This window comes from Berghia stephanieae, chromosome 5 (assembly GCF_034508935.2).
Source record: "Berghia stephanieae isolate SIO BIC M18660-M18661 chromosome 5, UCSD_Bste_1.3, whole genome shotgun sequence".
Classification (NCBI taxonomy): domain Eukaryota; kingdom Metazoa; phylum Mollusca; class Gastropoda; order Nudibranchia; family Aeolidiidae; genus Berghia; species Berghia stephanieae.
Window position 1 is genome coordinate 70,115,333 of NC_088364.1, and position 26,544 is coordinate 70,141,876.

The 26,544-nt window shown below is 37.7% G+C and overlaps 3 protein-coding genes, 1 long non-coding RNA gene and 1 pseudogene across 10 annotated transcripts in view; 3 read left to right on the forward strand and 2 right to left on the reverse strand.

Moving 5' to 3' along the window:
• The window catches only part of LOC144973520 (uncharacterized), a 31,923-nt gene extending 28,541 nt beyond the window's left edge, over positions 1-3,382 (forward strand). For all 7 annotated transcript variants that reach the window (XM_078916038.1, XM_078916036.1, XM_078916032.1 and 4 more), the window contains one exon: positions 926-3,382. In XM_078916038.1, the coding sequence (XP_078772164.1) occupies positions 926-2,235 (1,310 nt within the window). In that variant the 3' untranslated portion in view covers positions 2,236-3,382. The remainder of the gene's footprint in view (positions 1-925) is intronic.
• Positions 3,383-10,841: 7,459 nt separating this feature from the next.
• LOC144973521 (uncharacterized) lies at positions 10,842-19,628 on the forward strand. Its single transcript, XM_078916039.1, has 3 exons — positions 10,842-11,226; positions 14,990-15,082; positions 16,771-19,628. Exons 2-3 carry the CDS (start codon positions 14,992-14,994, stop codon positions 16,998-17,000), a joined length of 321 nt encoding a protein of 106 aa, XP_078772165.1. The 5' UTR covers positions 10,842-11,226; positions 14,990-14,991; the 3' UTR covers positions 17,001-19,628.
• Positions 12,383-13,795, forward strand: LOC144974004 (uncharacterized; annotated as a pseudogene).
• On the reverse strand, positions 19,627-25,345 carry LOC144973522 (uncharacterized). Its single transcript, XR_013645567.1, has 3 exons — positions 25,005-25,345; positions 20,905-21,164; positions 19,627-20,481 (listed from the first exon to the last, which is right to left on the reverse strand). It is a non-coding gene; the product is annotated as an uncharacterized LOC144973522 (long non-coding RNA).
• Positions 25,346-26,234: 889 nt separating this feature from the next.
• LOC144974005 (uncharacterized) overlaps positions 26,235-26,544 on the reverse strand; it is a 6,919-nt gene continuing 6,609 nt past the window's right edge. Inside the window, exon 4 of the mRNA XM_078916893.1 lies at positions 26,235-26,357. Within this exon, the coding sequence (XP_078773019.1) occupies positions 26,235-26,357 (123 nt within the window). The remainder of the gene's footprint in view (positions 26,358-26,544) is intronic.

The following is a 26,544-nucleotide window of genomic DNA, read 5'->3' on the forward strand; positions in this document are numbered from 1 at the left end:
ATTCTACGCATGGGTACCGCGAGAGAATGTGCATTTGCCAAGGACTCAACTATGCACTACTCAGAATGAGACACGTACCCTGAACTTTCCGTCTGGAAGGCTAGTGTCAAAGCCAGTAGACCACGTAGCCGCACAAAATATTGGAGGGGGGGGGGGTGTCTTTTTGATTTAAGAATTATTTCCCTTTATTTTGTTCACACCGAGAAGTTACCAGATTGAGACCCCTCTGGAAACCACAAAACCAAACAACGTTCGACTCTTGGCCTTCTTCATAAGACACAAAAGACAAACAAAGAATGATGACATTTTGTTGATTTTAGTAAGTTGTACTCCCGAGCCATAAGGTCCAAGGCACCGGAGTTTATCCCGGTTTCTATAGCAGTAAACGGACACTGGCAATTGTTTACTATATGAGAAAGAGAGAGATTATTATTATTATCATTATTAATATTATTATCATTATTATTATTGTTATTATTCTTATTATTTTTATTATTATCATTATTATTATTATTATTATCATTATTATTATTATTATTATTATATTATCATTATTCTTCCTCTTCTCATTATTATTATTATTATTATTATTATATTATCATTATTCTTCCTCTTCTCATTATTATTATTATTATTATTATTATTATTATTATTATTATTATTATTTTTCTTCTTCTTCTTCTTCTTCTTATTGTTATTATTATTATTATTGTTATTAATTATTATCATCATCATAATCATCATCATAATTCCTATTATTATTATTATTATTATTATTATTATTATTATTATTATTATTATTATCATTATCATTATTACTAAATATCGTCATCTTCATCATCATCATCATATCATCATTATTATTATTATTATTATTATTATTATTATTCTATTACCATCTTTATTCTTATATTTCATTCTACAGTGGGAGCAAAGTATGAAGAGTGCCGTTTCAGGACTCCCGAGATACTTGAACCATTTTGCGGATGTGTGAAAAACCCTGGTCATAAGAATTTTATTCCCGTAAAGGAATTAAAAGTGAGTGACCTGCCAGAAGAGTGGAGAACGGAAGGTCATGTGGAATCTATCAAACAACGCATTGATCGGACAGTGAGAATAGTGGTGAAATATGTCAGTGAAAATAGGCCGGATTACTTTCCATATACGACTAAACCATATCCGAATGCTAACATGCGAGGACGCGATGTGCCGGGTATTCCTGGAACAGGATTCATACAGCAGTGTAGATCAGTCCCTGACGAAGCCTGCCCTTGCATGGATTGCCGTAACAGCGATGATCCAAAGATAGGGTATACGGAGGTCTTAGTGAAGACAACAACACATCTTGTAGTTGACCAGTCTGAGTTAGAGAAAACGACAATAGAGTTATTTTTTGACTCTCCAGATAGGGATACAGTGAAATATATCAAAGGGGTTTCAATTATTGGTGAATATCAATATCATGATGATCTATGTATTATATTTATTAACCGATGTAGGACGGATGTGACGTTTTTAAGATGTGTTAGTCATGATCATCTTGACTTACCCGTAAGGTACCTTTGCAATCCTATCCAGGACCAGTCAAAAGGCATGATGATATCCCATCCCCATGGATGGAGCAAGCACATTACATTTGGACATTTTACAAAACGTGATCTGCCATTCCAATATACTGATACATCTGACCTAAAAATTGAACTGCCATTGGAATATGTTGCAGATTTGACACAAATAGATAGGAAGTCACTAGTAGGGGAAGACGAAATCAATAAATACAAAGTCATTAAATGTCGTGACATGGCATTAGTTCGAATGCCCAAGAGTTCCTTTGGGATTCTAAAAGGGTTTTTTCCGAATTATATGAATAAGCTATGGCATCAAATCTTTCATGAGTTGCGATTCGATGTCTCTGGCCTACATTGTTTAATCCCACGAGATGCTGAATGGCATTATCCGTATCAAAATGAATTATCAATGACTTGGACGAAGTTCCCTCCAGACACAATATTTTATTTTAAAGAAATTAACCAATATTTCTGCTTACCTGAATTGGACATTAGGAATTATGACATCCCATTGATAAGGTGCTATGACATTGACTCTTGTCCAGGGTCCTGTGGTGCTCCAGTTATCGAGACTGGTGATTTTTATTGTCATCCTTTTTCTGGCCTCGCTACTCATTCTGGCAGTTTAGGACTCCGAACCAACATCAGTGCAGTCGAAAGATTATGATACCTTAGTAAAATGTTTCACCGTACGCGGGAGTTTAATGAGCGAACAGTGTTGTGTCCGTCGCAAAAAAAAAAAGAGTGTAATGCTGCCTACAAGACGTCATGTCACGTCCTACATGTTAAGTGTCACCATTGGCTTGGGACCCCCTGTAAAGTGCTTTGAGCACGTTGATTAGAAATTGCTCTATAAAAATGCTGTAGGTTTTATATTTAAAATTTTGTTTTATCAGGTGTGCTAAGTAACTCGTTGCCAAAGTGTAGGAAACCTGTTAGTGTATTGGACAACACAACACATGATTTGGCCAACCAAGTATGGAGAAATGATATTTTATGTCAGAACAAACGTTGTAGAAAATTACTGGGTTTTTTAATAGGGGCAGAGATGTCTTGACGTCACACCTTCTACTCTTCTGGTTCCAAACTCCCTAGAAGTGTGTGCTTATGTAACCAGTGTTTCGGAGGAAAAAAAAAAGGAATAGGTTATCTATTGACTCAAAAGGTAGCCTAAATAGTTTTAACTGAATGTCTTACGATTCACCTAAGAGAAGTAAAAAGAAGTAATCCTACAGAACCCTTAGGCCCATGGAGCCAGAGTTCTATCCCGGTTTCTACAGCGTGAAACGGACAATAGCAATTGCTTGCTATCTTTTGGATAGGACGTTGTCTATGGCAAAGTACTTTCCACCAGATCAAAGAGACTTAGCTACCCAATCACTGCTTGGAGGACAAGGGGGTCAGAAAAAGTTTAGACTGTACCCTGGATCGATCTCGGTCCGCTTTGATTGTGAAGCGAGTGCTCTACCAACTGAGCAATTCAATTGTAACAACTGTTTTAGAGAATTATTGGCTGATCGGTTCATTGACCAGCGTCAACGTGCACATATATACAGGTCTGACTCCCGGACCCGATTATGGGCCTAATTTAACATTGTTGTAATCGACAACATTTTACGTCATTTTTTTTTTTTTTTTTGAGATTCCCATTACAACAATGAGCCCATAAGGAAGTGGGTTATCAGACCTACAAATAAGTGCCGTCGATCAGGGTCTAAACATTCTATCCGATGACAGATTTTTCTCACAAATATTTAGGGTCAGATTTTCTAATGTTTTAAATAAAAACGAAATCTATTCCATATTGATTGGTAGCTCTGTATTCAAGGATTCAGATTTTGGACATTTATCGACATATTCGCTTCTTTTTAAATGTACTTAAGTACTAAAATAGTTCTGCTGGGTCAATATTAATTGAATGATATACGATTCTTACACTCTTGCTATTTGAAATTTCGGACGTGTTCTCAACCGTTGCACGAGCTTGCGAGTACGCGTTGGGAACAATGTTGTCCCGTTTTGTTCTAATTCTATCAACCTTAAGAAAATGGTAGGGAACAGACAAAGTCAATATTTACACACTCAGTCACAGAATATTGGAATAGAAAACTGGAAGGCTGATTTTTGGTGGGATTTTTTTTTCGGAGTGGCTATTCGTCAGTACTGACCCCCAGGCGCTGGCACCTGCGGGTCAGTACTGACGAACAGGCACCGGCGTCTGGGGGTCAGTACTGACTAATACTATTATTACTAGTACTGATGCCAATTGGTCAGTTCTGACCTGGCCACGGGCATTGACGGTACCAAAATTATGGAAAAATGCCATTTTTTAAATTAACTTGCTCTACGACAAATAAATCAGCATTTCCTGTCCCATACTAGTCGCAGGGCAGCCCTTGTTTTCACTAAATCTTTTTGTCGGTTTACGTGAGATTTGTTTAATAAATAGGGTAGCCCTATTCGTCCTTAAGGTCGAATAGCTTCAACCGTGGTTGCCGTACGTACGGACAAATCGTGTTGCTTGCACTATTCGTCCTTCACACTAAAGCTGGGCAATATTCCGTTTTTGCTTTTACTGAGCTGGATTCGAATCCACGTAATTACATGATATATCCGTATCGTCTTAAATGTTTCACAAACCCCACCTCCTCTGTTTGTGAGTCAAATAATCAGTTATGTGTGGGTTTTTTTGAGGTGTGTGTGTGTGTGTTAATTTCGTGGGGTTTTTTTGTTTGTTTTTTTTCTTCTGGGATATGATTTTTATTCCAGAATGGTGATTGATTTCTTATAAGGAACAATTGTCGTGTTCTCCTATTGGTAAGTATCCAATTCAAATACCTGCTCGAGAGTTTGGGTTGGCTAGGCACAGAGGAAGATTCGGCAGGTTTTCTTTGTTTTGGTTTCTTTTTTTTTGTTTTTTGTTTTTTGGAGGGGGGGGGGGGGGTTGTTGTTGTTGTTTTGTTTTGTTTGCTGTTGTTTTTTTTGTTTTTTTTTTTTTTGGGGGGGGGGGGGGGGTTATTGTTTTTTTTTATTTGTTTTTCCTTGTTGTATTTTCCTGCTTTTGTTTGTTTGTGTGTGTGTGTGTGTGTCTATTGTGTGTCTACGTGTGTTTTGCCTTTTTTACATTTTTTTTTCAATCTATAATAGTGGGTAAGCACTCAGTAACTATTTGTTTTAAATGACTAGTATTCAATTTGTCAAAATATTATATTAGTCATAATAGTATAAGCAGCGCAAGAGAAAAAAAAACAACACCAAATTTCTGTATCTGTTAAGAAGCAGTTTTATAAAAAAATGTTATAATCTTGATAATTCAGTGAGTGCCATCAATAATAGCTTGAATTTAGCCAAAATTTTTGAACGATGTCGATACCTGTCCTTTAACTTCAGAAAATTTTGTTATAAGTTGTACAGTCTTGAGTAGACTAGCTGTATGACATAATGATAGATTTAATTCATGGCGAATTCAATGCGTTTTCAAATTGGCAGTAAACGAGGTAATTGTATAGACGGGATGGAATTTGGCGGCTTTACAACACGCAAATTAATTCCAAAGCCGAAAGCACAACCTCTGCATTTAAACTTATCTCCATAGACGATGTCAATATATTAAAGATTAATAAAGGACACTAATACCAAGTCCTCAATATTTTCAGTACTTCATTCGTTAGCTAATACTATTAAGTATTTGGTATCCACTTTTGCCCTGACGAGAAGTTAGAATGTCAACGGGCTGGGATTTAAAATGTCAACGGGTTGAAACTGGGTGAAATAGAATGATACAGAACATAAAAGCCCAGTTCGGTCTAAGAACAATAACTTGCCTATGTTCTTAAACTCAGAACAAGGGGTAATGTTGTCAGGGGGTTGGGGTTGTTGTTTTGATCTGGGTATGGTCTGATAAAGTTACGATTACTGGCCAAAAACAAATTCCTAACTTTAGTTTAAAATTAAAAAATAGAAAGACGGAAATATATACATAATAAGATTGATATATTTAAAACAATGGTTACAAGAAAAATAAATCCACGATTTTTCTCAATAATTCTGTACTCAAACAGCTTTGTATGCAAATGCTGTATTCCAGATGTGTAATTTGGCTTATCGCCACTCAAGGTGGTATTTCAATAGATAGTATTACAACTAACGTGTCTATGTACGCAGTGATACAGACCTGCCAAGCATTCGACTTATTGTGTTATAGTGGAAAAAAGAATACCGTTTCGAAAGGGATTTGTGCTGCATTGTAGGTTAACAAACACGCAGGTCTGACATCCGAATCCACTTATGGGCCTGGTTTAACATTGTTGTATAATGTATTTTGCGTCATTTTTTAAAAGATTTCTATTACAAGAATGAGCCCATAAGGAAATGGTTATCAGACCTAAAAATAATTGCACGTCGATCCACGTCAATTTTAAAACCATCACCATCACTACCACAAGCACTTTTACAACATTATCATTACCATCAGAATCGCTACCACCATCATTTGCACAATATCATAAGTATCATCAGCACCACAATCAATATCACCACCACAGCATTATACCTACCATTACCATGGTCATATCAATCATTGCCATCACTAGCAAAATCATAACTATCATCTCAGCCACCACCACTCTAGGAAACAATCATTTTAAATATCAATAACATACGCGCACACAAAAGCGTCACCATTGCCATCAACTTTATCACTCTAGCTTCTTGATCAGTGACATCACCACTACCATCATTTCATCATCGAAACAAGAATAACATCACTGCTATCATTGTCACAAATACTAACGAGAGTTTTTATATAGCGCAATATCCGCTCGAAGTCTCAAAGCGCTTTACAGGGTGTCACAGGCCAACAGCAACACTTAACATCCTACATGATGTCTGTTAGGCGATATTACATTTTTTCAGACAGAACAACGCAGTTAACGGCCTGGTACTTATTTTAAACCTGAGTACGGTAAGAGTGGACTCAACTATGCGCCGAGTGAGGCTCGAACCCAGGATTTTCCAATCCGATCCGAAAGCGAGTGTCATACCACAAGACCACATAGCGGCACATTCTTCTTCCTTATTTCACATTTTCTTTGTTTCCTCTGTCGGGTTGTCTCTAGCTCCTTCTCTATCAGATCCTCTCTTTCGTGGTCTTCTTCTTCTTCTTTCTCTCTACATCCATGATTCCCACCACCGCCACCGCCTCAAGATCTCTAATCATTACCTTAATTGCCATAGCAAGCTCACTACGAAAACTTTAGGTCTTCCGAATGTATTTTAATTCATCGGTGGTTGGCAACTCTAAGTTATACAGGCGGCCAGGAAGTGTGTGTTTTTTTAAGGGGGGGGGGGGGGGGGGGGGGGGGGGAGTGAGAGGGATTGGTTTTAATTTATGATGTTGCAGTCGCGGGGTGGGATGTTTCTGTGTCGTCCCCTTTTGTTATTTTTTTTTTCTTTTCCTTTTTAAAAACAATAATGGATCAGAGAATGTGAAAGGAGAGGAGTATTTGATACCATATCCAGATGAAACGCGTTTGAGACCACTCAGACATAGAGAAAGATAGACAGATAGATAGATAGATAGAGAGAGAGAGAGAGAAAGGCAGAGTCAGATAGATAGAGAGAGAGAGAAAGGCAGAGTCAAGAGAGAGAGAGAGAGGGGGGGGGGGACAGACAAAGGGAGGAAGAGAGAGGGTGCCAGAATAAAAGAGGAGGATGAGCTATATAAAGAGAAGGAAAAGACAGGAAATTGGAGAACAAAGGTGGAGGGGGGAAGCAAGAAAGAAAGAGAGAGAGAGAGAGAAGACGACCACGACGAAATAGAGGAATAGATAGAAAAGGAGCGAGAGAAACCCGACAATAGGGAACATAAGAGATTTATGGGGGGAAATATGAAAGAGAAAGAAAGAGAGAGGAAGAAGAATGAGAGACAAGGAGAAAAGAAATGTGACAGAAGTCAAGAAAGAAAGAGGGAGGGGGAGGGGAGAATAAAATTGAGAGATAGATAAAGAGAGAGAAGGGTTTTTAAGAAAACAAAAGAGGAAGAAATCAGAAGAGATAGATAAATACATAGAAAGAAAGATAGATAGATAGAGAGAGAGAGTGTGAAGAAATGAAAGAGGATGATAGCAAGATAAAGAGAGGAAAATACAAAGGAAGAGACTGATGGAGGGAGAGAAGAAATTAGAGATAAAAGGGGGGAAAATATGACAGAGAGAGAGAGAGAGAGAGAGAGCCTTAAAGAAAAATAAAGAAGAGAAGAGAGAGAGAGAGAGGGGGGGGGGGGGGGTAGGCGAAGGAGGAGCGATGAAGATAGATAGGTATGTATGTATATATATATATATATATATATATATATATATATATATATATATATATATATATATTATATATATATATATATATAGACAGAGAGAGAGAGAGAGAGTGTGTAAAATATGTATATGGAGGTAGAGAAAATTAGAGAGGAAGACTGAAAGAGAATGAGATAGATAGATAGAGATATGCATGACACTCGCCTTTTGATCGGAATGTCCTGAGTTCGACCCTCGCTCGGTGCATAGTTGAGAGAGAGAGAGAAGAATATGTGAGAGAAAGAGAAATACAGAGGGAATTAAAGACAGAGCGAGAGCGAGCGAGCGAGAGAGAGAGAGAGAGAGAGAGAGAGAGAGAGAGAGAGAGAAGAAATGAAAGGATGATAGCGAGATAAAGAGAGGAAAATACAAAGGAAGAGATTGATGGAGGAAGAGAAGAAATTAGAGATAAAAGGGGGGAAATATGACAGAGAGAGAGAGAGAGAATAATATGCTTTTTTTCTACTCATACTCATAACGATGCTTACGTTTCAACAGTCATAAAAAAGTGAAGACGTGAAGGACTAAACACTCCGATTTTGGAATTCCACTTAATTACATAGATAACATGGGCGCACACAAAAAGCCGGGGAAGCAGTGACATATATAGGTCACTGTAATAACAATGCGATTTATTGGAGGGCAATAACCTTGAATTTAATACATATAAAAATACGGTGACAAATATAAACAACAGCCTTTCAGTCAATTGCCCTTTACGTATTTCATGCCTACCTCATTTGCATAAGCACTGAAGGTCGGCTAGACACTTTTTAAGAATACGACCTGAAGGACGAATAAGCACTCCGTAATAAATATATCAATTAATTAAACAAATGAAATTATCCAATCCTGAGAAAAAGACCAAATTTGGTGTTGAAACGCCAAACTGGAAGCCATAAATTTCGGTTCATCCAACGCGCATGCTCACTGCACTGATGCGTGGCGCCAGAACTGAAAGTGAAAGCTCTTTCATTGTCTCGTCTTTCTTCATTCCTGTCATTTGAAATTCGGCTTGCTGGCATCTTACTGAGACAGGAAAAGTAGAAAACGGTAAGGGCTGCCTGAAGCCGGTGATCGTAAAATACTAACGAAAGAGTGAAAATGAAAGGCTTCGTATGGGAACAAAACAGACAATGGACGTTTCGGGTACAAACCCTTCATTAACACAACAATACACAAAAAAAGGTGGAAAACAAATAAAATATAATGAAAAATAACTTGTATCGTCTGTACTCAATGGTGGTTGCAGTATGAATGAAATGTTAGCGTGGGTAGAGGATAGGGTGCCCCAGGGGGGTGATCTGATTGATAAGAAAAGGTCAGCGTCAGGGAACAGAACCTTCCAGAAAATAATGGAAGATAAAGACATATTAGTAGTAGTAGTAGTAGCAGCAGCAGTAGTAGTAGTAGCAGTGAGTGGTAGTAGTAGTAATAGAATGGACAAAGTATTATAAAAGAATCGTAACAGGAAATATTATATAACATATTTTCCTCTATTTTTCTTTAAATTAAGCTATAACGAAAATATACGGGGAAAAAAACAATAAAAACAAAATAACCCAAAGAAATAGAATGGACAACATAAAATAAAAAAGAATCTTACGGTGGCTTGAAATAACGAGTCATATCGTTGCCCCAACGGCATCTAACGCGTTAGAAATCAAACTTATCTAAGTGACCAAGTGTTACTGTGTGCCATCGGATAAGTTGGCCTGAGAGCCTGGAATTTTAATTGTTTTGTTTTTTTAATGGTATACTTTAGGAAGTGACGAATAAGTGCGAAGAGGTCTTTGCACTGACGAACAGGTCCGATGTTCGTCAGTGCTGATCAATGGTGGGCGGTGGCACAGACCGAAGAGAGGTTGTCTGTGGGCGGTGGCACCTGTTGTTCAATACTGACCAATAGACACCAGGTTATTGGTCAGTACTGACCTCCAGGCACTGGCGTCTGTTCGTCAGTACTGACCCACATGTGCTAGCGCCTGGGAGTCAGTACTGACCAATAGCCCTAGCCTAAAAGTAATGACTCTGTCGGGGAAAAGTTGTGATATTGCGGTGTTGCTATTGGCTTGGAGCCCCTTACAGAGCTTTGAGCATGTTTAGCAGTATGCAATCTAGCATCTGTGTCAGTTGCCACAAAAAATGACAAAAGTTTTAAGCTTTCAACTCACTTGAATATTTAGAACAAGTCAACCAGAAAAATTCGAAATGAAGTGGAAGTGAAAATAAACTTCTTTCTAAAAGTAAAAGGTTGTTTTTTTTCTTTTAAAAAAAAATTCCCAAGCGGTGTCTTTATTTATTCTTTTTTTTTTTTTCAGTGCAAAAAATAACAGAAAATCGCTAATGCGTCAAAAGTTATAACCGCAACAAACGTAAATGCTAGGATAATGATAATGCTCTTTATATATGCTCAATTTTTTTTTTTTTTTTTTGTCTTTTAGAAAATATTTTTAAAAACTAATTATAAATGAAATTCTACCACAACATTATCATATTTAAAAGATTATGAAATTTTGAAAAATTAGGAGACTAATTTAATGCTGTACTGGTTTAGGGCAAGCCGTTTACGGGTTTGGGGCATGAGCATACATATTTGGGGTGAGGGGGTTTGGTATCTATTTTCGGTTTTTAAGCAAGGTTAACTGATAATACCTCATATGTATTTACATCAAACTAACAAAAGATGTCAAATAATTGCAGTTAGAGCTGTTGGAATTTGAGGTATAGAAAAGCATACAGATTTAGGGCGACCTACCCGAGTACATTTGATAAGCAAGAAATAAATCTTCACCCTCTCCAGTCAGACCCTACAAATATTTAATGATAAAATGCCAATTTAAGAGGTATGACTGATAATAATCTACACTCGAAAGCATGACATTTTTTATGCAAATAATTGAAAGGATACAGACTAATTATACGAGTAAAGTTTGCTACAACCATAATAATAAATAAAGATTTTATGGCAACAAAAAGCAATCAATAGAACTGATTCCAGTGCAAAATGAATGTCCTCAACAATCTCATTACATAATCGTTGATTTACATATTTTTTTCTCCTTTTTCATTTTCAGGTTTGGGAAAAGATCAGAATGAGAATCAATGCGGAATTCTCAAAAACCGTTCGGTGATGGAGCTAAAAAAAAAAATTCAAGGACACGAAAAGAATAGTCCAAAGTCCTGTTGATTCTGTAAAGCAGACTGGAGGGGGAAACCAGGACCCTCTTCAATCTTTACTGAACAAGTACCGGTACTCGTCATTATTGATATTGGCGAGTGTAGTAACATTGTTGATGGTATTCAAGGTAAATTTCTGCAATTATAATAGTTCCATACATTGTTCTGTATACAAATGTAAAAGGCTGTCATCTAGGCATTCCATGAATAAAGTAGTAGTAGTAGCATATGGCTACACCTCCAAATTTATTTCGTCAACCAGCTTCTAAAGTCTTCCTCCACCCTAAGGACGGTTTCATAGCCACCTTCAAGTTTAGTGACTGGACAGTGGAGGACGATGTGATCGCTGGTCTCTGGGGCTGCCTGACATGAATACAGATAGTATCTTACAATATTTTAATCAAGTAATTTGTACTATGCATGCATGCATCTTTTGTGATCGTCTAATATTGACATCCTTACAATTGCCTATGCACTGATTCATTTTTCTCTAACATAACTATCCTCTTTTGGTAGCTAAGTCTCAAAAGTATATCACCTCTATTGCATATCTAACAACTGCCTCTGGGACACGTTTCCTCTTGATTTTTTATCAATTTTAAAACATTAAAAGAACAAATGAAGGCTGAAGTCGAGTACCGTAGAACGGGGTGACTTTGCATGCTGGGGTGACTTTGCAACATTTTCATTAAAAAAGTGAATGTGCTTATGGACGAAGTGGAAGAGTTCATAAGGCTTCCAATGTAGCTCTTCTGTGAAGGAAATACATTTGGCCTTTCAATTTCCTTTCCTGCTTCAATGTCAATGGTGGACAAGCCTGTTTTTGTGGTTGGTGAATTAACAGCCCTATTTCGTCCTCAATTCAGGTGAGTGCAAACTTTATTTGGTTCATACTCTCAAATTAAGACTTAAGCTTTATAATCTATTGATTTATAGTGCAAAATACTTTAACATTTCCCAATTAGGCTCCAGTAATGATTCATTGTCTGTCTGTTTACAATGGCTTGATGCAAAGTCACCCAGCTTCTAGATCTGAGTGTTGCAAAGTCACCCCACCCAATAATAATATTAGTGTTTGTTTAGCAGCAGTATTATGTGAATTAAGGGAGATTGTGAGTTTCTTATATCTTATTGAAATTAAAGATATGATTTTCTTTAGGTTTAAAGGTTTTAAGAATAATATAGAGGCTAATATTATATGAAATGCCTAGTTCTAGATATCTAGATCTAACCTTTTTTTGGGTCATTTTCTTCTTTTCACAGTATTTTCTCACCAGAACCACAATGCCGAGAAAGTATGCTAAAAAGCCTGGAGCCAGGCGCTACAGAGATTATGACGAACAGACTCTTCTCCAAGCAATAAAAGATTGTAAGAGTGACAGTGTGAAGAAGGTGGCAGAACGATGCGGAATCCCATTTTGAACGCTGTGGAACAAGGTGAAGGGCCTTCACCAGAATTCGTGTGGTGGACAGACAGCCTTGAGGAAGGAAGTGGAAGATGAACTTGTGAACTGCCTTCTCATCTGTTCTGAATTTGGCATGCCTTGGAACACAGAGATGTCAAGCTTGTGGTTTCAGGGTACCTAAATCGCACACAGCAAAAAATCACCGTGTTCAAAAATAATGTTCCTGGGGATGACTGGGTGAGGGGTTTTCTGAAACGAAATGACATTTTAACCAATCGTATGTGCCAAAACATCAAACGCTCGAGGGCTCAAGTACAACCAGAGAACGTGGAGAAGTACTTTTCAAACTTGAAAGGGTCCCTGGAGGGTGTTCCTACTGGTAATATTGTGAATTATGATGAGACAAATTTAGCCGATGACCCGGGAGTAACAAAGTGTATCTTCAGGAGAGGAGTTAAGTATCCCGAAAGGGTTATCAACCATTCCAAAGGAAATATATCAATAATGTTTTCGGGAACAGCAGAGGGGGAATTGTTGCCCCCCTTTGTTGTATACAAAGCCGCTCACCTCTACGACTCATGGCGACAAGGAGGTCCCACGGGGACAAGGTTTGCCCGAAGCAAAAGCGGTTGGTTTGATGCCGCATGCTTTGAGGAATGGTTCTCCGTCATAATCGTACCCTGGGCTCGGCGACGGGAAGGACCCAAACTTATGATAGGTGACAATTTAAGCTCACACCTCAGTGAGGCGGTCATCTCAAAGTGCCAACAACTTGTATCCGCTTTGTTCTCTTACCCCCAAACAGTACTGATAAATGCCAGCCCTTGATGTCAGTTTTTTCGGTCCAATGAAGAGAGAATGGAAGCAAATTATGAAAGAACACAAGATGCAACGACCCTCTTCTACATCCCTTGACAAAGCTCTGTTCCCTCGCCTGCTGTCAAAGCTTATGGAGAGAATGGGGATAAGGATCCCTGCAAACCTCAAGGCTGGGTTTAGGGCTTGTGGAATAGCCCCTTTCAACATGGACGTCGTGTTGAGGAAGTTTCCTCGAGCTGGTGGGACAACAGAGAGAACCAGAACAGCTCAACTTTCACCTGCTCTGCTGGAGTACCTTCAGCAATTCAAGTACAACCCAGGGGGCAACCAAAAACAGAGAACAGCACGGAAAAGGCTGTTAGTGGAACCAGGCAAATCCATCTCTGGCCAGGACTTAGCCTCCACATCTTCATCATCCTCTAGCTCAACCCCTCTGCACTTCCTGATGCTACCGGTACCTCATCATCTATGACCAGCACTGACTCTGCTCATGGATCCACATCCTCCAGTTCATCTGACAGAAGGAAATTGCAAAGTCAGACTCAGACACCAGTTCTTAGTGATTCTGCAAGTGAATCCAGTGATAGTGAAGTCGTCAGCAGTGAGGATGAGTGGCAGCCCAGTGTCACTAAGAAAGCTAGATGTAGAAATGTTTTTCAGGACCTTTCATAAGATACATTGTGTGGAGCCTGCCTTGTACTCTGTTTAAGAAGTTATCTTGGATTGTTCTTTTAGTTAATGTCTTTTGTATTGAGATGTTATGACACTTTACTTGAGTTGTTGCAAAAGTCACCCCAATTTGGCATGTTATCAAAATAGTCAATAAATGTTATATTGTGGCCATAAAACTTAAATCTTCATTTAATTATTGATTGAAATGCATATTAGGGCCACAGACCCAAGATATAAGAGCATTAAGTAATCTTTAGAAATATTTTTAAGACTTCATTTTTTGAGTTACTTTTAAAATTGATGCAAAGTCACCCCGTTCTACGGTATCAAAACAAGATTATTCACATTTAATAATTCAATGGTAGTTAAAATCTTGAAATTTACTTTACACCATCAATCCTGAAGTAGCTGACAAAATTATATGAATATTTCAAATTTGAAATAAGTGATGGAGCAAGAGCTTTTGTGTCAAGGGATTGCCATGTATTTTTTTATCACAAATCGTCAAAGTGGCATCACGCAACATTGTATTGAAATTCCACTTTGGAGTTGGGTCCTGTAAAGATTTATTTTGTTTCATTTAGTGTTTTATTTAGGGCAAGCCAATGGCACAGCGAGTTATCATGCTTGCATATGAATCAAAGTGTCATGGGTTCAATTCCCAGCAGATTTGTTATTTCTGGGATTCATGGGTCTCAAAATCAGAAGATAAGATTACACTTGGATGCATTTCATGGTTAAAAAAAAAAAAAGAGCCAGAGACCGGTAATTATATGATGCAAATTTTACATTAAAAATCAATTGATATCGTATCATATTAAAATTGATATAAATAGAATTAAAATCATTATAATTTCATAACAATTCACCTTTAAAAAAAAAACACCACTGTATTCCTCCTCATTAAGTTTGTAATGGGTAATCTGGACTTGAAGTGCAACTTGTGAATTCTATACTTCATTTAATTCAAATTTATCAACAATTTTCTTTAGAGTAATGGGCACTGAGAGTTTGGTTCCGAATCCCAGTCCAGCCAGAAATATTATTGACATATCTGACTGTAATCTTGGAGATTACACCATAATCAGTAAGCATAATTCTTTTGCTACAAAGTCATTAAATTATTAATAAAATTTCACCCGAAAGACTCAAGAAAAATTTTTTAAAATGAGCTTTTGTATATAGCAATAAACACAAAACGTGCTCAAAGCGCTTTACAAGGGGTCCCTGACCAACAGCAACATTTAGAACGGGACATGACGTCTGTTAGCCGATATTACAATTTTTTTCGGACAGAGACAACACTGTTAACGGCCAGGTACTCATTTTACACCTGAGTACGGTGAGAGAATGTGAGTAAAGAGTCTTTTCCAAGGACTCAACTATGCGCCGAGCGAGGCTCAGGGCCAGGACCTTCCGATCCGAAAACGAGTGTCATACCACAAGACCACATAGCCACTAACAGTACTAACAGTGTATTTAACATTGACAACAGTACTGAAAGGACTATCAGGGCTAACAAGTTGGTCAAAATGGGGGACATTGAAGTGACAGTGGGACCACGAAGTATAACATAAGTGTGGTTGTGTGATTTTGTTTAATCAACATTCTTTATCTGTTTGTTTTTAATGGTTTTACGGCGCTTGCAACACATTAGGGTCATATCAGTGCCAGTAAAAAGGAAGAAAATGGGATAGCAAAATGTTCTAGAATTATAAATCCTTTTCTGTTTTTAATTGCTTGCGACATATTTAGGTCATTTCAGCACCAGTAAAAAGGATGCAAATGGATAGTCATGCAATTCTAGATTAACAATTCAAAGCACTAATAAGTAAACAAAAAGGGAATGGTTCTTATATGGAATGGATGTAGATTCCAAGTGCTATCGGTGTACTTAGTTTGAAGTCACCTAAAAGTGTCGTCCAGGCACAAGCACAGGTCCCCATTAAGAGGAACACTCTCAAATGCTTACTTATCACATATTACATATGTAAAAAAAAATACTGGTTCCCCCTGAGAGAAAAATACTCAAACAAAAAGATGATTTACAAGGAAATAAAACAAAAATGCATACTGTTGCTGAGTCCATTGTTTTCTCAAATATATTTATATTAACACTTTTAAGCACTGACAAACAGTTTATAAGGATTTGTTTAAAAAGTGGGATGTAGTTCTAAAATCATCTTAATTAAATGGCCAGCATTTCATGTTGCTTAAGGAGATAACATTGTTCAAAAGTTTTTATCATTCCAAATTCTGACTTTGACCTGAAGACTGTGGGAGCGGGTGGTTGGATGGGAGCATCACCCTTGAATCATATACCTATGATGTCCGCATGGGTGTACGATCCGATAGTGATGTCGTTTCTTCTTCTCTTTACTAGCCTATCCTGCTTCTTTGGTTTGTGATTGTATTTTTGACAGGGGATATTTTTTTTCTGTAAATCTTCTGCCTGTTTGTTCTTGGTTATTTATAATTTAGCTTATGATATCTTTAGGTTATGATTTTGATTTACATTTGTACTAGTTTTTGTTAGATTGCTTGTTTTTTTGTTTCAGTGGTCTCTCGTATAACCTCAATTGTGTTGGAAGAGACCTAAAGCAACAAACAAACAAAAAGACTGTGGGATCAGGGAAGTTTCAAAATGAAATGACGTTTTTGATTTCAGCACCACTTGATTTCATAATGTGGCCAGTTTCATAATTCACAGATATAAACATGTTTTGTTTCAATGCAGTGAAAAAGATGTTCTAAAGATTTTTTTTTCCTCCACAGCTTCAACACTAGCCAGACAGATGGATATGAATGAGATTAATGAAATCAGTTTTGTTGATTGCTCTGTGGTGGAGTCAGTAGTTGTAGATGATTTGTCAAATCACTTTCAAGAGGAGACAACAGAAACTCTTCCCCATACACCAGAGGAGTGGAATGCCTCAGATGGCATCAGCCAAAAATTACGACAAGCTGGCCCAAGAGGAGATGACAGATCACTGACAATCCATTAGTGGATCAATGGCTGCAGTCGGAAATACTCTATTATAAAAAAACCCAACTCCATTGTTGAACAAAATACCATAAAAATTGAATACATGAAATTTAAGATGAGGCATCTTAATTATGACACTACTTATAATTAAATTACTCTTTTTATATGTTTTGATATTATAGCTGTCATCTGCATTTTTTGCCAAATTGGGACCTAAAATTTGCCAAAAAAAACCCCCAAAATTTGCCAAAAAGACCAAAATTTGCCAAAAAATTTGCCGAGGAGAACTAAGCGTTTCAGTAAAAATTAACATGCGATACAGAAAAAAAAAATTTATAAAAGACAATTTATTACATTTAAGGAGGCTACATTTATTAATTTACACAATGTAAAGCGATTTATGCGCCCAAACTTATAGACAATCACACACACACAAACAAACGTACACTTTCAGTCAGACTCATCAAAGGCCTAGTTTTCTTTTACTACTCAAAAAAAGAGGCATCGATAAACTTATTGTAGTAAAGGAAAACTAGTCCTTTGATGTTGTTTTCTGTGAGTCTACGCCTTCTGGAAGACAAGACAAGATTGTAAAGAGAAAAACTTCGCTCAGCATCAGCTGACGAGCATGTTGAGAAGGCATATCGGGACGCTAATGCAGCGAGAGCTAGAACATAATCTGCCACAGACTTCCAAAATAGGGTCAGATCTATAATTCCAGTATCAGACTCTTTCACAGCACTGGGCCCCAATTTCTCAATATACCTCGTGAACTCATGCTGAGGAATATCACAAAAATTTGGAATTGCAGTGTATGCAGATACACTGCGAGCATGAGATCATTATCCTAGAGAGTAGCAACATTTCTCAAGTTTCGCACTTTCTTTTTCGTTATTTTGTTTTCGCTTCTTTTTTTTTCCCAAAATTTGCCACGATTTGCCAATTTTGGGAAATTTGCGGCCGCAAAAAATGCAGATGACAGTTATAGGAAATTAATTCATGTATGAAAATCACAGCTGGGAGCGTTCACAAATGACATCATCATTTAGTTTCTATCCGTGACCCAATTGGTTTCTAATGTCTTGAATTTGATTATTAATTCAATCACATGTATTTTGAGTCAATTTTTAAAATGGTTTAAAGCAATCCATGGAGACATGTTGCAATACATTTGTCCATAGTGTAGAAAAATTGGCCTCATAGTATCTTAGAAAATCGCAGTTAAAACCTGTCTTATGAATTGCCTTAAACCATTTTTTTCTAATGAGATTTTCTTTTGAGATTTTCTAATTGTTGTTTAGAGGGGTTTTAGTCCTGTATTTATCTCAATCTGTACTTTTGATAGAGCTGATATGTTTTTGTTAAAATTTACTTAAAATCGCATGCATGCAGTGTTTAAGGCCTTTTTTTATTACAATCACTCCATTGTTCCTTATGTTATTGGTAGAACAAATCCTCTGGATATACAGATTGTTATTTTGGCCTATTGTCACAAACTTGTACAGTGGCATGGCGATTTAAGACCCTTATCACAAATGTGACTTGGGACTATCCTGGGCTTTGGCTAAGCGGCTGGTATAATGATTTATACAAAAGGTCTTACAATATGTAATTGTCTTATGACAATAGGGCAGTTAAAATTTGATTGCTGAACTCAGGATTTTGATGACCTTAAAAAAAGAAAATTTTAATGCCCCTTTGTTTTCTGTTTGATAACCGACTCAGGCATGAGAATTCTTGTTCAGTTTTCCAATTTATATCAGACCCATTCCAGAAAAAAATTACAGTGAATGCACTTTAATACTTCCTGCAAAACAGGTTTGTTTTTGTTTTTAAGGGTTTTACAGCACTTGCAACACATCAGCGCCAGTAAAAAGGAGTAAAATGGGATAGTCAAAGAGTACTAGATGCCTGATAGGCGACTTGTAGTTATATAATATAGAAATTTGTTTCCATATGACCAGCTGGAACAATAATTAAAACAGCGTGACATTTATGTAGCTCATCACAATAAGAATACTGCACACAGTATACTTGCAGAGCGATGTACTACATAAATGATTATACAGTAAAATTACTTTAAACCGAAAGAAGCTAAACCGAAAAATACCTTAAACCGCAAAGAATTTAATAAATTGTACTAGTTTCTTCATTATCTTTGTACTAATTCTTACGATGAACTGAAATACTTCTAAGCAGGACTTTCTTTAAACCGAAACAAATTGAGAGCACCTTCCCTTTTTCTCTCTCTATTTTTCTTCAAAAATTCGGGAAGGAGGCCACACGTAATAATGCCCGGCGATATTAAACAAAGAGCGTAAGTATAAGATGAGGGTGATGGGGGGTGGGGGTTAGGTAAACACTTCAATCACTGCCTAGGACTTCATATACTCTATAGATGTCACTGATCACTGCACTTGGGCTTGGCCAACACCACAATCGCACAGACTGGAAAAGGAAGACAGCGGGTGACTAGCAGGCGAAAAATGAGGGGGAGTTGGGGTGTAGAATCACGCAAGCGAGATATTCTCGCTCTTGTGTTGATGCTTTGGAACTGACTGGATTTTCAACACGACAATTGACATGCCATTTCATTTCCACTTTGTTTAAATATGTGTGTGTGTGTGTGTGTGTGTGAGGGGGGGGGGGGGGTCGATGTAATTAGGCCTTTGAACCTAATGGCTTTTCAACAAAAGAGAGATGTGTAGTAGACAGCTTAGCACTTACATGCCTTTTCACTTTTCATTTCTACTTCACTTCACCTCTGAGTAGCTGCGCATCATTCATTATCAATTATCGCACAAGAACTTTCGATCTTATTTTAGCTTTGCATTTTACTAAAAGATATCTAAAAGAAAGCACTGTGAAAAAAAGTTGATCAAGACGGAGATATAATGTAAAATACACGGCATCCCGAACTCAACTCTATCAATTATTTTGATTTGAAAACGAAAACCCCAAAAATATTTTTAAAACACACCCAAAGAAAAAAAAATGTTAATGGTTACGAAGACGGCATTTATTCAACAACTCCATTTAACTGGAAACCCATGATGCGATTAAATGAGCAAATTCCTTAAATAGTTACTACCCTTGAAAAACATTGCAAAACGGGAGCTTGCTTTAAACCAAAATGTCTTTAAACCGAAATGGTTTAGAAGGTCCCAAAATTTCGGTTTAAAGTAATTCTACTGTATTTATTTCCTGATTAGAGAGGTTCAACGATATTTCTAAAAGCTCTATTAATCAAAGTCAGCCTGGCTGCCTTGTCAGCAGCAAGACGTTCTGTTCAGATGCTCCTTCCTGAGTCCCAATAGGAGAAAAGTTATGATTGCTGTCATCATCATCATCATTACGGTTGTTTTCTTCCATGGGTAGGCCAGCATCAACAGCAAAGTTGTGGAGCCAAAAACACATAAATAACCTTGCAGGCTCTGTCAGGCGTCATTCTTAGCTCGTCATGGAGACAATTCCATCTTCTTTTAACCACTCCAATGACTCTGTTGAAATGACAATAATTGCTTGTACTTGTACACTTGAAACCAATTAAAATTAAATGGATCTCTCTCTCTCTCTCTCTCTCTCTCTCTCTCTCTCTCTCTCTCTCTCTCTCTCTCTCTCTCTATTTGTTTTTTTGTTTTTGTTTTTTTTTTTCTCAGTCATTTAATTAGAATTAGAAGGGAAAGAATTATAATGGTTAATCTGAGTTCTTCAAAAAAAAAAAAATGTAATGTTTATACTAGCATGACAATGACAGTATGATTACAACTATTTTTTTGGTTAATTTTCCTTTATTTTCATTGATCATTTGCAAATCGTATTGTTAAAGTGGATTAAAAATAAACCTGAAATATTAAATTTCAAAAATTATCAAAATGTTATTGTTTCCTGGAGGGTGGGATTATATGACTCGTAAAACTTACCTTACATTGTGCATTTTGTGATACGATGGGCGGTGTTAAATGCCTCTTCTCGTCTATTTTGGGGGTTTTGGTATTGGGGTCATTAGCCAATTTCTTAACATATAACGACTGTCTCCAAGGATCACACCATCCAAAGCCCTGCGATGTGGATCCTCAAATGCAAAGAATAGCCCAGATTTCCTAAAAAAAATTGCATCATGCACTGAACCAGGCCACTTAGGAACCAAGTTTGTAACTTATAAAATTGCATCAGAGACGACCTAAAAATGGGAGAAGGAAAATTTTGCATATAATAAAACCTGCAGTAAAATCTAAATCAGGAAGTGTAGTCAACTTACGTACAGTACAGCTCGCGCACAATAGCCTCTTATAAAATAATAAAATTCCTTTTATTCATCCCATAGGAGAAATGTGTCTCAGGGTCTGTTCCAAGGGAAGAATGGAATAACCCAGGCGTCAGGGAATGGAGATGGGATGAGGGTGGGGGAGTAATAGTCATTGGGTGACCTTTTAACAACCATGTACTTTGTGTAACATACCATGACGACTCAACAAAAGGCTAGTGGGTGGGAGGCAAGTGACTGACTGATCAATATGTTGATAGTCCTATGTCTAATAAAGCGAATGATGTGTGACAACTGACTGATTGAGTAACTGTGCCTGATGAAAACTGATTGGGTAATGAGCTTTTATGTGAAGCCTGATTATGTCTTTTCTTATCACTGGGATGGTGCTTTACTATTACAAGTTTTGAAGAGCATTTAGTAGTGGTAGTGACTGCCAGTAGTGGGGTTAGAATGGATGGAGGCAGAGGAGAGGGGAACAGAGGAATAAACCATTGCATTGTTCCAACTTGCCCCTTTTTCTGATATAATGTAAGTGGTAGGAAGGGGGGGGGGGGGGGGGGGGGGGGGAGATAGTGATAGTCGGAGGGGTTGTGATTCTGTAGCTAAGTCTGTCAGATCTCATGAAAGTACTTTGTGATAGACTACCTTCCTATTCAAAGGGTAGCAAGCAATTGTTATTGTCTGTTTCATGCCATAGAAACCGGGATAAACCCTGGCTCCTTGGGCTTCATGCCTCTGAAGGACTGCTATTCATTAAATTATTTTTTTTTTTCATTTCAAATAATATTTAAAGATATTTAAACAGGTCTTTGATGCGAAGTTGGTCCCTCTAGCTCAATTATTAGGGTATTCGCTTAACATGCTAAGGGCAAAGTAGAGATTTTTATTTGACCCCACTGACCACCCAGGAATGATGGGGCGGGTAATCTGTATTTGTTAGATCTGGTGGAAAGTTCTTTACAATAAACCTGTGTCCTATCCAAGGGGTAGCAAGCAATTACTATTGTCTGTTTCACACTAAAGAAACATAGATTAACTCCCGCTACACCAGCCTTGCAGCTCTGAAGGAGTGAAGGAAGAACTATTTGATGCGATTACTTTCAGCATGATGTCTTTGTGCAGATGTGGTCTAGTGGTATGACACTCGCTTTCGGATCGGAAGGTCCTGGGTTCGAGCCTCGCGTTCGGCACATAGTTGAGTCTTTGGAAAAGGCTCTTTACTCACATTCTCTCACTTTACTCATGTGTAAAATGAGTACCTGGCTGTTAGCAGAGGTGCCTTTGTCCGAAAAAATTGTAATATCGCCTAACAGGCGCTTGTCTCGTCCTACATGTTAAATGTTGCTGTTGACCAGTGTCCCCTTGTTAAGCGCTTTGAGCACATTTAGTGGATATTGCGCTATGTAAAGCTAAATTTTAATAATTTTTTTAAAAATGTCATTGTACTTGACGCTTGTGCCTCACCAGTATGGTCTTTGCTTCGTACCCAAAAGATACCTAGTTCGAATATACACCATGGCATGTGGCCATCAACAAGCCACCTCTCCCTATCTCAATTTGCAGCGCTGTGCTGCGGGTGACACCGGAGTTATTCCAGTATTCCCATTGAATAAACCCTAAGACAAATTTCCGCATGAGGACTATTAAAGGTAAATTTATAATTATTATTTACTTTATTGGGAGAAGGTTCCTGTATCACATCATTCATTTAATGACGTAGCCAACTAGTAGCAAATCATGGCATGTGGCATTGAAATTAGAATGAATGGCGAAGTGATAAGAATAAGTAAGAGAGGTGTCAATTATGCGAAATGACAATGGAGTGTGTGAGTGCCTGTGTGTATGCATGTGTATCATATTGTACACAAACGTAACTGTCAATGTAACAGTAAATTTTCGGTGGTCGAAATAACAGGGCGCATTAAAATAAAACCTTGAATTAATCAAATCCTTTTTTACATTGGCTAGGTGAAATTAGTTCAAGTAAGGAATGGAATGACAACTAAAAATAATAATGAAAAAATTTGGGATATTCGAATGAGTTCAAGTTCAAGGAAACTGTACTCGAATGTATTACTTTCACTTTTTAAAGTCTATCCAGTGAAATATTTTATTTAAATTGACCGTAGACAACATCTTTGTAATGTGTATTTGAAGTGAAATTTTTAAAATACGACACAAGTTTTGAAACAACATATTACGATTTTTTAACAGCTTTGGTATAACCGCAAGAGAGGATTTTTACTTGATTCATACTAAATTAAATTGAGCTTTATATAGCGCAATATCCATTAAATGTGCTCAAAGCGCTTTACAACAGTTCCCTGGTCAACAGCAACATTTAACATGTAGGACGGGACATGACGCCTGTCAGGCGATATTACAATTTTTCGGACAAAGACAACACTGTTAACGGCCAGGTACTCATTTTACACCTGAGTACGGTGAGAGAATGTGAGTAAAGAGTCTTTTCCAAGGACTCAACTATGCGCCGAGCACGAGGCTCGAACCCAGGACCTTCAGATCCGATATTTTTCTTTTCTTTTTTTTGTTTGTATTTCTTGTAATGTTTCGAATGGCTCTGATTTCTGCTTCGTATTGAAATAGTGTCATAGTTTGTATTTTACTCTCGCATCTATTATAATATTATAACGGTAAATCTCATCATTTAAGCTGGGATGAAATAAACTAATTTTCCTTAAGCCTTAAGGCAACGTGCACTAATTTGCAGGTCTGATAACCCAATACATCATGAGCTCATTGTTATAATGAAAATCTCAAAAAATTACACAAAATAATGTCCAGTGCAACAATGTTAAACGAGGCCCCTGGCCTGACCCAACCCCATACACAAATAAGCTGTACGGCAGTGAGGACGACCTCAGGACCACTGTGGGCTTCATTCACCAGACCGGACTGACCATGTGACGTGATGGGAACGAAGAAGAAGAAGAAACGAGGCCCATATTGCATTCGGATGTCAGACCAGCATATATGCATATAAAGATAACATTCCCTTTTTTCATCCAATGGGGAAATTTGTCTGTCTTTAGGGTCTATTCCAAGGGAACACTGGAATAACCCAGACATCAGCAGCAGTGCAGTGCCGCAAATGGAACTAGGACGAGATGGATTGCTCAAGGCCGCACAGTACAACGGGTGATCAAACTAATTATCTTTTGGGTACAAAGCAAAGACCATACTGCTGAGCCACGCTGTCCCATCGCCTCGAGTGAAAAATCCTATTTTAAAGATTGATTCTCCTCAGCAATATGTCAGTCCAACTGAACAATTTTTTTTTCTTCAATTCTAAACTGGTTTTGCTAATGAAAAATGTTCCCTTTCAAAAATATTACAATTACAGTGAAAATAATCTCCGACAAGAGCTCGAAAATTGGTTAAGGGAATGCAAAATTCAATAGTGCCAGAGAGCGGTGAAAAAATTTCCATTCCATGTCATACCAGTAACAGTCATAGTGGTTTGTGTGTGATGATTAGAGAAATCTACCAACACTAACACTTAGTTAGACTAGTTCAGTTGAGAAGAAGAAGAGGAGGAAGAAGAAGTGGGAGAAGATGATGAACATGATGATGTTGATGAAGAAGGACGAGGAGGTGTGAAGATGAAGGAGAAGAAGAAGAAGTCTTGGCACCGATTTTGGGTTGGATGCATGAGAATATAAGAAAACTTCTCTTTAAAGATTAGTCTAGTATGAGATTAGAATTAAAATTAAAATGAATACAGATACTAACCTTTCCTCCAGAGAAGACGATCAAGGTCGTCTTTTACAAGATCACAAATTATAAAAATGTGTTCACGATGAAAACGGAAATGTTCGTATATTTCATTGTCGTTAAACGAATCGATGGGATTAAGTCTGACCCGAAACACCCTCTCCCGTTGAAACAGTGTTCTCTGACGAATTTGAAACAGCACAGCTGCCGCCATTTTCATGTGTTGACAGTTGTTTTGGCAGTACTGTCAATGACAGTGTCATAGTCATACGAATCACCTCATGTGATCGAGAGTAACTTCGCATTGCTTTGCTTGGCACAAAAATAAAGAAAATAAAAGGGGGTAGGGGTGTTTTAGCTAAACAACATAATTTTCATATTAAAAAATAAGCTAGGTCTAGTTGTGTGTTTGTTATTCTCTAAATATCTAAATCTAAACTTCGAACCAAGCGAAGCTGAAATCTCAGACTCAAAGACTCACTGAGTCACTCAACTTCATCAGATTTATTAGTTTCCCGGACAAAAATGTGTGCTTTCGACGATCTGTGACCTTTAAACCGTTTCCTTTAGCATTGACAAATATCAACAGATTACTTTTGTCGTTATAATTCTTTTTCTATGTATTTTTTTCTCGCGAACCGAGTCGTCTAACATTGGCCACCATCTTTGTTGATTTTGTTGACGCCGTTTCTTAGTTACTAGTCAGAGACTAAACGATAAAGTCCGACTCGAACAAGAGACTAAATCTTGGCCAAACTTAGTCCGAAGGTGACGTGATTTTAGTCTGGGACTAGCTCAGTCAGCTCACATTAAATCCGATTTTTTCTAGTCATTTACTAAAGTCAGAGATAGTCCGGGACTAAGCGCTAGTCCGCGTTCATTAGAACGGGCCCAGGAGGTTTGTGTCTGTGCTTCCATCCTCAGGTGGCTGTGTCATGCCTAAGATGTTAAATTGCAACTTAAATAGCTGTCTCGCTTTTTGATTGGCTTTTGAAAAACAGTGTTAGGACTGGCCGACCAGATGGTGGTGTACTGTGACGGTGTGAGCAACCTGGGTTGAAATCCTGCCCTTTACACGAAGGATAATTGCCTTTAATGAGAAATTTACAGGACTTGGCCAGTCTTCAAACAAGCTGTGTGGGGGTGAAATTTCAATCGGAAGTAACGATTAATTACCCATGCATGGAAACCGAGTTTAAATTATTAAAGAATGGTCAGCTTGATGTATTATCTTTTTGTTATTGTTGTTTATATCTTGTTTAATGCAACCACTTGATGCTGGTGGAAGAACAGGAGATTGATACTGGTGGACAGCTGGTAGTGGTGATGGAACAGCAGGAGATTGATATTGGTGGACAGGTGGTGGTGGAACTACAGGAGGTTGGTGTTTGTAGTGAGAAAGTGAAGCCTGATATAGAAAGCACTCGTGTGCGGAGGAGATTGTTTGCTCTTAATGGCCCTAGTAAAATGACTGTTCATAGTTCAGGTTTTAAAAAGTTCTACCTCAGTTTGTCTAATCCGTCTGTTCTGCGGTTGATTTTGATCCATTGGTAATTAA